The sequence below is a fragment of the Poromitra crassiceps genome (genome assembly GCF_964638095.1).
Source record: "Poromitra crassiceps genome assembly, contig: HAP1_SCAFFOLD_681, whole genome shotgun sequence".
Classification (NCBI taxonomy): Eukaryota; Metazoa; Chordata; class Actinopteri; order Beryciformes; family Melamphaidae; genus Poromitra; species Poromitra crassiceps.
In genome coordinates, this window is record NW_028151727.1 from 62135 (window position 1) to 74277 (window position 12143).

General features: G+C 41.8%; 1 protein-coding gene across 1 annotated transcript; it reads right to left on the minus strand.

Moving 5' to 3' along the window:
• Positions 1 to 2875: 2875 nt before the first annotated feature.
• Positions 2876 to 9766, minus strand: LOC310771466 (synapse-associated protein 1-like; the record flags this gene model as incomplete). Its single annotated transcript, XM_083664073.1, has 8 exons — positions 2876 to 3001; positions 3305 to 3315; positions 4607 to 4704; positions 5644 to 5783; positions 7241 to 7314; positions 8247 to 8313; positions 8954 to 9072; positions 9565 to 9766. The coding sequence occupies 8 exons, from the start codon at positions 9764 to 9766 to the stop codon at positions 2876 to 2878; spliced, it is 837 nt and encodes a 278-aa protein (XP_083520199.1).
• Between the last annotated feature and the right edge of the window lie 2377 nt (positions 9767 to 12143).

Genomic DNA, 12143 nt, shown 5'->3' on the forward strand with positions numbered 1-12143 from the left:
GACAGTGGAAAAAGGTGACAGATATCAGCCAGGGCAGAGACACTAAACCACTCAGAAACCATTCACTTACTTAGCAGCACAAGTTCGAGAAGGTGACTGACACCTAAAGGTGACTAGTTTCATCCCTGAATAAAATAATCATAGGAATAATAATGTAGTATTAACACTCACCCTGCGTCTTCTCTCTGCTCTCTCAAAATGGTGTCGGTGTGACTCTGAGTTGAACTGCGACACACTTGACTTCCACTGTCAACAGTTACTTTGCTCCGCCTCAGCCTGTATAGAGAAGTGTCGTGGCAGCAGGGCTGGATGATGATGAGCAAAACGTCGCTCCGAGTGTTTCCGGCTCTGGGCGGAAAAAACACTGCAGCACACAGGCCACCGGAAGACGGGGGCGGGTCTTCTTCTGTCTTCCTGCCTCAGTAACTGCCAGGCTCTCTCTCTCCCCCTATGCTCTCCCCTCTGAGAGAGCCTGGTGACGCATCAGGGCTGGGAAAGTAACTGATTACATGTATTGTAGATTGTATTGATTGTGGATTTATTGATCCAATTCGCTGTGCACTGTAAATATTGACTCTTTTATTGTCTACTTTAAGTTTGATATGTTAAGGTGCAAAATAAATAACACCTAAAAACACTTGGCTCTTAGAAATGACCAGTGAGTGCAGCCAAGAAATAAACAATGTTGGGGGTAACTCACTACAAAAGTAGCTTAGCCTATTACATGTAATATATTAGGCTACTTTTAGAAGTAACTCAGTAATATAACTTATTACTTATAGGATTTCAGTAATATTATACCAGTTACTTTGTCAAGTAACTCAAGTTACAAATTGAGTTTTTTTTTAAATCAAAGCACATATTTAAATAAAGATACAATCATTTCCTAATCAAACTGTGTTTTTATGGGGGAAAAACCCCCACTATAGATGACAATAACAAAGGAAAATAATAGAATTTCCAATTTTGGATTGTTTACACTGACTTGAAGACGGTTTAAATTCTTTTTCGGGATGGTTCCGGGGCGGCGATGTCATTCTGCTGCTGCTATTTTGGTAAAAGTAATGCAAAAGCAGTGTAATAAGTAATGAGTTACTCTACACAGAAAGTAATATTGTAAAGTAACTTATTACTTTCAAACCAAAGTAACTAGTAATATGTAGTATATTACATTTTGAAAGTAACTTGCCCAACACTGGAAATAAATGACTGGGTTTCTAAGAAAAAGATGCTCTGTAATCCAAAGATGTAAACACGATTATTATATTATTATTGAGAAACAGATGAGACAAGATTAGCAAAGCTGTTCTTTGTTGTTGTTGTTGTTGGGTTTTTATTTGGGGGGGGGGGGGGGCTCCAGTAGTCAAATGCAGGAGGAAATTTGTTCAAAACTAATCAAAAACTAAAATAATCAGTTACATTACTTTTTTGGATTACTGATTACAATTTTTGACAGGTAACTATTAATTGCATCCGATTACATTTTAAAAATAAACTTCCCAACCCTGGTTACCAATCACAAGTTCCAGAGGCAGCTGCGGGCGGGATTTAGGTGTGATGACAGCTAGAAGCGAGCGATGATAGACAGATGGTTCATCCAATCACCTGCCAGGGATTATTTAAACACACACACACCATTTTCCATACAGTTTCCAAAGACGAGCTCCCAGGTGGTTCTGTGAACAAACCATCTGGCGTATATATATATATATATACACACACATATATATACGTCCTATAACTTAATTTCCATTCATACTCCCTGAACTCATCCATGTATGTATCAAGTTGAGCCACAGTCTACTGGTTGCTTTTGTAACAGATTTGAATCTTTATTGAAGGAAAAGATCAAATAGAGAACACATGTACAATACTTCAGCTACAGAGAAACAAGCCGTGTAGCTGAACAAAGACATGCGCACATTTCCAACTTTGTCCAAATGAAATAGAAACATGTGAAAGGAGAATGAAAGGGAAATAGTGTCTGAAGTGCTGCTGTGCAAAGTGCCACAAATCAATCCTCTTTATCGACATAGATTTGACTCTACTGTACTGTAACTATACTACAGACTTTACTGTACAAACCACCTGCAAGCAGCAGCTGAAAGATACTTAACTCAGACGTGGATCTAGGATTTCAAACAGCCCCCCCATCAGAAGAAAGTGCCTGGCACTTTGTACTGGAGCGCCCTCTAGCGGCTTTCTGCCTCAGTACATGGCTCTCATGAACAAGGAAAAGCAAGAAGATATAATCATATCTCAAACTTGTATCAGGTCCCAGGGTCCTTACACATTTTCAATCAAAGAAAATCACATACTTTTTCCTCTGAAGATGTTGTCTGGTGTTTAATATGATTAACGCAGACCTAGATCTAGATCTGGTCTGATGAAGAAATATCAGAATATGTGAGATGATCGGCAGGGTTCCTACATGCTTTCTTTCACATATGGCCGATGTTCTTGACTAGATGTGATGTTGGTGCAGCTATTTGATATAATGCATGCTGACAGTGGCTGACTCATAAGAGCATCCCTCTATCTGAACATTATTCTTCACATCAACACAAGCTGTGTATTCAAAGTGGGTCTAGACCAAGATCAAAGCTAGAATTGTGTGTTTATCAGACCTGAACTACAACATTTTCCATACTTTTCACCGACTTTTTTTCAAATCCCCAAACTATTCACTTTCCAGACCTGCGTAGGAACCCTGAGTTATGGAAGCATGGATACAAGTGGACAGATGGTAATCATATACATATAGAGGGGAATCATATTTAGTCCCTTTGTGCAGCATGGGTTGCTAGTCGTACATTGTGGGGGGGGGGGGGGGGGGCAGCAAATCAGTGACTGTGCAGAGGAGAGGCAGCGCCCCCTAGCTGCTGTCAGCCTGGAGCATCTTCTCGATCTCTTGGTCCCACTGCTCGTCTCTGTCTGTGGCCTCGCTCACCACCTCGTACTCCTGGAGCTCCTGCTGCAGCTCCTTCTCCCAGTCTGCTGGCTCCTCTGGGGGAGGGAGGAGGGAGGAGGGAGGAGGGAGGAGGGAGGAGGGAGGAGGGAGGAGGGAGGAGGGGACACACCACAGAGGTGGTAAGATAGCTTTAGTTAGCCAAATTAGCATGCCAAATGACATCATGACTGACACAACACTGATATATTGACTATGATTAAAAATCTGATATCAAATCAGGCTTGTATATCTTTGATATGATGGATATCATAATATAATATCCTTCCTGCCTTTGTCAAATGGTGCAATGACAATTTCCTTGATCTTAATGTGGCCAATTAATTAATTATTGACTTTAGGAAAAACTGTGACAAACCAAAAGCTAGCATCATACATGGTGTGGATGTTGAAATCGTAGAGACATACAAATATCTAGGAACAGTGTTCGACTCTCAACTCAAGTTTGAGGCGAACACAGAGTCTATTGTCAAGCGTGGTCAGCAAAGAATCCACTTAATGCGAAAACTCAGTTCCTTTAATGTCTGTGACACCATTCTTTGTAATTTTTACCAATCTTTTATTGAAAGTCTTTTAACTTTTTCATTTATTTGCTGGTTCAACGTGTTGTCTGTGAAGGACAGGAATAGCCTAAACGCTATAGTCAAGGTCTGCTCCAGGATTATTGGAGTCCAGCAGAATAACCTGTGCTCCATCTGGGAGAAACGTGTGGTACAGAAGGCAAAAAAGATCATCAGACAATCTAGCCACATTTTGTTCAGTGAATTTGCTCTGATGCCCTCAGGCCGGCGCTACTATGCGCCCCCTAGGAGAACTAACCGGTACTCCAAGTCTTTCTTCCCTTCAGCTGTCAGGCTGTTAAACACAGACAGTAGTCATTTTAAATGAATGCCTTCACTTATACAGTATGAGCGCACAACAGGCTGTACGTATCCTGTCTGTGACGAACAGGTTAGGCTTGTTCATACATATATAGATATATATCTTTTATTTCTTATACATGTTCTCATGTCTTTACATATAGAAATATATGTATACTTTTTATTTCTTGTTCATGTTTATATGAGTCTGATCTGTTATCTCTGACATTATTTATTTGTTTGTTTATGTTATGTCATGCTGTTACGTTACGTCCTGTCATGTCTGAAGTTTGTAGCTCACTGTGAGCTTTTGAAGGTATTGGGTAGGCTGTGAAACTGAATTGCCCCCCTGGGATAAATAAAAGTGGTCTGAAGTCAGAAATAATAGCCATTGAAAAAACTACTGTATGAGGCTATGCCGTAACAAGCTGCTCCAGTGTTTAGCCCACACCAAGACGCAGCCAACTAGCTGCTTATTCTTTAAACACTATATTTATATTTCTGATACCAAGGCACACGGGAATAAAAGACAGGAAAGACTCAATTGCATTACAACATCAACAAGAAATCTAAATCTAAAAGAGATTTGCTCACAGGTTCAGCAGCGTCAAGTCAGCCAGAATACAACAGAAACGTTGGGTTATAACCATCAAAATAATGACATTTAAATCAAAGTACTGTTGCAATGTTTTTTGTGTGATCCAAAATCCCCCAAGTAGGCTACCAAAGAGGAAATAAAGAAAACATTTGCAGAGAAACCTGTTGTAAATAAACATACAATGCTGCTGCTGGGCTGCCAGCGCCGTCAGCTGGGCCGATTGCTTGATCAGAGACACCCGGTAGAAGTAGTTCCTCCAGAACGCCTCCTCCTTCACACTACAAACAAACACAAACACAGGTGAGTCATCATAATGGACCGGACCAGGGTTACATTGACAAAGAAACCAAAATAACTGAGCTCTAATAAGAGTCAGATATCGTCCAATCACTGTTGTCCACATCTGATACGATGGTTATAATGATTTTTATTGATCACATATTAATTGTAGAATTGATCAATACTACATTACGTCTATGGGGTTTTGAAAGGTGCCATACTGTAAAAAGAAAGCTTTAGGGTACTTACGTCCTAAACTGAGTGAGGTATTTTGATAAAATTCTGGACTAATATGCATAAATGTTGTATTATTACTGTTGTTTTTATTATCATTCTTGATTATTGTAATATGAATGCTATTATTATACTTTAAGTTTTAGTATTTTTTCCCATGGTCTAAAATATGCTTAACAGACTTAAAATATGCGGAACATACTTGCACTTGGAATTGTAGTGCTTTAGTCATGGCATCATATTACATGGAAGCTATTGAAAGAAATCATGAATTTTCCATAAAAATATTAATATAAAATACAAGAATCACTCAAATCGAATATAAAGAGGTGTGTCCTATTTGTCCAGTCTAGTAATAATCTGGTATTGATTTGGAGGCAGTCGGTCACATTGCATGAGAGCTATTGGAAAAGAAATCATGAATTTTCCATAAAAATGTTTATAAAAATTAATTTCATTACACACAACAAAATCAATGACTTTTCCAAAACATTCAATGATCTTACAAATGTCATGACTTTTCCAGGCCTGGAAAACAAAATATTGAATGATTGTGGGAACTCTGCGACATTAATTAGACCACACACATACACACAGTACACACATGTACACACAGTACACACACACACACACACACACACACACACACACACACACACACACACACACACACACACACAGTCACACACACACGGCCTACTGACTGTTTGGGGACCAGGTCGAAGCGCATGCGGTTGAGCAGCTGGTCTTCTTGTAGCATGACGGTGGCCAGAGGGTACATCTCCTCCATGACGAAGCAGAAGTGCACGCCGGCCGGGGGGTCGCGCAGGAAGTTCCTCTTGTCCTACAGGAAGACACATCACCAGCGTCCGGCCTATATATATATATATAGATATAGATATAGATATAGATATAGATATAGATATAGATATAGATATATATAGATATTGGATTATAATATGTTAATAGGAAATAAATATGGAAGTCAATAGATGATTATTAATTACTGAGTAATGGAGAAGGGGTAGGATTAAATAAGTTTATACTTCTTCCTACTCCTTTTCGGACATGTTAAGTTAATATTGTTTATTTGTTTTAACTATTTTGTTTTGTTGTGTTTTTTTTTTATTGTTTTTTTTCCTCACATGTTCGAAATAAAGATTTCATTCATTCATCGGCCGATGTTAGTAATTTTTTTAATATATCTGTATCGGTCCGATGAGCAAAATAACAACAATGTTAATATCAGTTATCGTATCGGCCAAAGTTTTCATAACATTGCATCCCTAGTTTTGACACAACTTTCACACAGAGAGAGCAGAGGCCTCCCCAACACTGTTGATTATCTGTGCTGAGTCAATGATGAGCCGAACAAACTCAAACTGAGTTATGCATAAGTACGTTGAGTTACACAAAACTGCAGGATGGTTATGGATAAAACCAGCCACCTCAGTTAATATAAGGACGACTCCTTTTCTATTTTGCAATAAGAGCAGGCTCTAGGGATGCACAATGATATCATATTGGCATGATGTCGGTATCGGCCGATAAAGGCTTTAAAATGAAATATCGGCATCTGCCCGAAACAAACATCTCCGCCGATAAAAGCCAGGCAGATAAAATGACGCTTAAATGACGCTAACCCTAACCCAGGGAGAGCATCATCCAAGTCTGTTTAAGTAGGATGAATCTTAAACGTTATATAAATAAAAAATAGGGCATGTTTTACATGACCTAAGTTGAAGTCGTTTTCTTATTTTGCCCCATGAATGTGTACATTTTGAAAAGCATTATATATGTATGTGTATATTATTGATGTTTATATCTGCTAGTGGGCCATCATGATAAAAGTATGTATATTAATGTGTTAATTCCACTACAGGGGAGACTATCTTCTCTGAAATGAGATGGGGGGAAATGTGTGCATATATCGGTATCGCCATCAGTCAAGAGAGTTGGAAAATATCGGATATCGGCACAGCTACTTACCAAACACATGAATCATTTGAAATAAAATGTTGACTTTAAATGATCTGATTATAAGCTAATGTGATTGACAAGATTCTGCCTATAAAAGCTCCAGCAGGACCGTGTGCAGCAGCTAAAGACTAATGTGTTTTAGACACAAGGTGGAGCTTCATGGACCAGATGTTTTTTAACTGCAGACTGATAGGATCAGGTGTGAAACAGACCACAGAGAGCGATTATCGGCCAATCAGAGATGAGCTTTCAACAAAGCCGTGTTATAAGTGACATGAGAGAACACATGCTGACATCATGTAGGATCTGTACGTGACTCACGGCAGACAGAGCCAGGATCTGCTGCTGGATGGTCTCTTCCTCGTTGTAGCCGACCCAGGGTGGCACCGCTGCATCTGGGCACAAACGCCAGCACAGGCAGCTTCACTCATCACACATTAGGGCAGGGGGTTCCCAACCTTTTTTGGCTTGTGACCCCACTTTGATGTCACAAAAATCCGGGGGCCCCAGACATTCAAATTTGGGTACAACATCGGTAATATCATCAGTGACATCGTCAATGTCGATGTCACTGATAATATGTAAAGGTGAAAAAATAAAATAAATTAAAACGCTCAAAATGAAGGCTAAATTTTGGCAGAGGATTTTTTTTCAAAGGGGTCCCTTGACCTCTCACCTCAAGATATATCTGAATGAAAATGGGTTTAATGGGTACCCACGAGTCTCCCCTATACAGAAAAGGTAGCATTTTTTACAGCCTACATAGCTTTAATAGATTGTTGAGTATTTTTGTGTTGTTACTCATCACAGTTTGTCTCAACAAATGTGTTGTGCACACAAATACTTCTGATGAGTAAGGGGGAGAAAATGTTGGCAATCTGGCTTTTGGGTATTTTGCCTCAATTTTTGTATGTGGATGGATGGATTATTAATTTGCCGTATGTCCAAGTTCACATGCTCTGTTAATGAAATAAAAAATATATCTGGAAATATATCATCCTAGTCTGGTGTGTTGATCAGAGTTGTGATTAAAGCGTTGGGTGGGCGTGGCCTCAGAAGATTTTCAGATTTCAAACTTCTTTTGTTTTGGGACTATTAGCCTATTTCACATCCCACCCAATTCACCCACTTTGTGTCTAAAAGGCAGGAAGTAAAACAGGTGGAAGCAAGACACTAATTAGACCCACGGCAGTGGAACACCTAAACGGAATGGAAGTTGGAAACCTTAATCAATGTCTTGCTTGCACCTGTTTTACTTCCTGCCTTTTAGGCACAAATTGGGTGAATTGGGTGGGATGTGAAATGGGCGAATTGCTGTGCATCCCACCTGATCTCTTGGCCTTATTTTCCTGGACAAACTTCTGCTGTTCCTTTTGGAAGTCTCCGAGGAAAGTCTGGAAGCAGACAAACGCACAGGTCAGCACACAGACAGACACATACTCAAAGAAGGAAGGGACCTATATTGTATCAACGAGGTAAAAATGTAATCAATAAATAGACCCGAGGTTTTTAAAGTGGGAGGCGGGCCTCCCCAGGGAGTCTCCAGACAGTTTCAGGGGAGGCTCAGTGAATGGAAGTGGAAAAGAATATCTCAAAAGGAGATCACATAGAACCTAAACCTAAACCTAGAATAGTCTAAATTTGTGTGATTTGGTTAAAGAAATAGTTAAGATAATCAGTAGTTTTGGGAATTTTACAGTTTTCCCAACTTTCCCAGAGTCAGAAACAAATAATTCCTTCAGGCAGACCTGATGACAGGTATTTTTATGTATTGGTGTCGTCTGAAGTATGTCAAACAGGCTACAGCAATATCAGGCTATCTTGGCTCAATTAATTGTCGAGTGTGTGTAGGAGGGATGGCTTTGTCTGAGGGGAGGCCCACAGTCTCAGACTTTGGAAACCAATACAATAGACTACATTTATCAAGGCACATCATCAGCGTGTCCCATTTGCCTCATGAAGAATATTATGTGAATATGAGGACAATACAAATTGTTGATGATGTCGCCGTGCAAGAAGCAGAGAGCAGCGTGCCTTGTCTATGATGCCGTCGATGTTTCCATCCTCCACGCTCTTCTTGATGGTCTGAGCGGTCCCTGCCACAGACTCTGATATCTTCTTGGTGGCATTGGAGGCAAAACTGAAGATGTAGTCTTCAAAGAGAGGAGGGAGAGGACGGGATTAGGGCTTCATGAGACTTGACTTGATGCATGAAGAGAAAACTTGAGACTTGACTTTTTGTTCTGGTGACTTGCTACTCGACTCTGACTTGTACAGTACTTTGATGAAAAGGTTTCTTGTGTGTAGCAGACCTGTCATCAAAACATTGCTACAGCGACACAGGAGGAGCACGCAGAACAGAATGCAGTTTATTTAAATGGACCTATGGTTGTGTAACGTAGCTCAGTAGCACTACTAACACTGTCATGGTTGTTGGTTTGATTCCCACTGGGGCCGCCCATGCTCACAAGAGTCACAACATACTGTAATGCACTTATACCATATTTGCTTCGACCAAATTACATTATCTTCATGCATATAAGGTTACACCTGGCATTTTTATGGAGGACAGCAAGGCTGACTAACTGATGACGAGTTCCACATCTAAAAGTGAGATGATTAAGAAGCACGTAGGGTAGTCTTACCGCCCAGTCCTCTCCCCGGCTGCTCGGAGTTCTCCTGGCGGGCTGCTGGCTCGTCTTCCTGGGCTGCTTGCTGTTTGTTTACCTCGTTCTGTGCCTGGACCACCTTCTCTTCTCGCTCCTCGGCTAAGTTGTCCGTGTCATCACGCTTCTTTGGGTACGCCGGGTTCTCCAAGCCCAGCCACGACCCAAAACCTTTCAACATTTCAACCTAGCTGCTGTCAGCCTGGAGCATCTTCTCGATCTCTTGGTCCCACTGCTCGTCTCTGTCTGTGGCCTCGCTCACCACCTCGTACTCCTGGAGCTCCTGCTGCAGCTCCTTCTCCCAGTCTGCTGGCTCCTCTGGGGGAGGGAGGAGGGAGGAGGGAGGAGGGAGGAGGGAGGAGGGAGGAGGGAGGAGGGGGGAGGGGGGAGGAGGGAGGAGGAGGGAGGAGGGAGGAGGGGGGAGGGGACACACCACAGAGGTGGTAAGATGGCTTTAGTTAGCCAAATTAGCATGCCAAATGACATCATGACTGACACAACATTGATATATTGACTATGATTAAAAATCTGATATCAAATCAGGCTTGTATATCTTTGATATGATGGATATCATTCGGTTTGTTTGATGACATATTTATTGCTCTACACTGGTTGTCTATGGGAAGCACTTAACCTGAATTTATTCTGATGACTGTAATTATGATCTCTGCCAATGGGCGGACATACATTATTATGCAAATGCTTTATTAAACATGCTGAGGAGTGACACATCACCACATTATGCTCCATATTTATCAAGCATCTCAGAGTAGGAGTAGCGATCTAGGATCAGTTATGTCCCTTAGCTCATAACCAATGAGATGAGCATATTGATCTAGGATCAGTTATGTCCCTTAGCTCATAACCAATGAGATGAGCATATTGATCTAGGATCAGTTATGTCCCTTAGCTCATAACCAATGAGATGAGCATATTGATCTAGGATCAGTTATGTCCCTTAGCTCATAACCAATGAGATGAGCATATTGATCTAGGATCAGTTATGTCCCTTAGCTCATAACCAATGAGATGAGCATATTGATCTAGGATCAGTTATGTCCCTTAGCTCATTACCAATGAGATGAGCATATTGATCTAGGATCAGTTATGTCCCTTAGCTCATAACCAATGAGATGAGCATATTGATCTAGGATCAGTTATGTCCCTTAGCTCATAACCAATGAGATGAGCATATTGATCTAGGATCAGTTATGTCCCTTAGCTCATAACCAATGAGATGAGCAGATTGATCGGGTAGACGTGATCCTGTTGAGGAAGAAAAACCAGGTCAGCTACCTATAGAGAGCCAAAGTGAACGTCACTTCCTGCTTCAGCGCTGTACAAGAGAAGTGAGTCACTTTGCCTCTCTATACACGTTGCCAGCCACTGCTCATCGTCCTCATTCCTCATCACGGGCCTGGGCCCTGCACCCAGCGCACGTGTTCTGACCCGTCTGTCCTCAGCCAGCTCTGCCGCGCGCTTTCCGCTTCACAGCTGTGCCCACAGTGTTCTAAGCAGACCAGATGGCATCCAGCAGATGATAGAACACTCATCCCTAAGAGACTTGAGACTTGACTTAGACTTGTGACCAAAAGACTTGAGACTTGACTTGGACTTGCAAAAAATAACTTGTGAGCATCTCTGTTTTGTTGTCATCACGTGTGTGTGGTGTGTATGTGTGTGTGTGTGTGTGTGTGTGTGTGTGTGTGTGGTGTGTATGTGTGTGTGTGTGTGTGTATGTGTGTGTGTGTGTGTGTGTGTGTGTGTGTGTGTGTGTGTGTGTGTGTGTGTGTGTGTGTGTGTGTGTGTGTAGAGTCATGGCATACATACCTGATGTTTCTTTACTCTTTGCAGACAGTCTCCCAGTTGGATTTTCTCCTCTTCTAGCACCGTAATGTTATTCAACTCACTACCTCAGCTTCTATGAGCTGAGCGGTAGATCTTAGATCAGGCCCCAAAAAAACAAGCCGACTCGACCCGAGCCCGTTCTGTCTGGGCCCGTCCCGTCCCATTGACTGCAAGTATGGGCACGAGCCCAACCCAAACCCGAAATTGTCTTAGTAAGTTGGCTGCTTATCTCAACTATAACCCTGATGTCTGTTCAGTCTATATGAATACATAAAGGTGTGAAGGTTACAATGTTATAACATTCTGATCTTATCACACCAAATATGACCCCAATTATATCAATATCTGACCACGAGCCCGGCCGGGCCCGAGGTATAGAAGGGATGTTCAGACCCGGCACATGGACCCGGTCGGGCCGGACTCGGGTTCTGGCAGAGCCTCTCACCTCTAATGAGTGGACTAGCTTCCCTGCACCATACCGGCCCCCGTATCCAAGGTTCATCCTATTTCCTGGAACAGCAAACAACGTTTTCATTGGATGAGAAGCTGACGGGATGTGTGCTGGGTTGAGCTGTCCCCTGTTAGTGCTGCCACGCCCCCCTCATCATCTCCCATCCAGAACAGGTGAGGCACCTCCCCCTCTTGCTAGTTGACAGCCTCTTTAAAAGGGAGCCGTGCATGGCTGTTAGTTAGGCTTGCCTCGCTCTTTC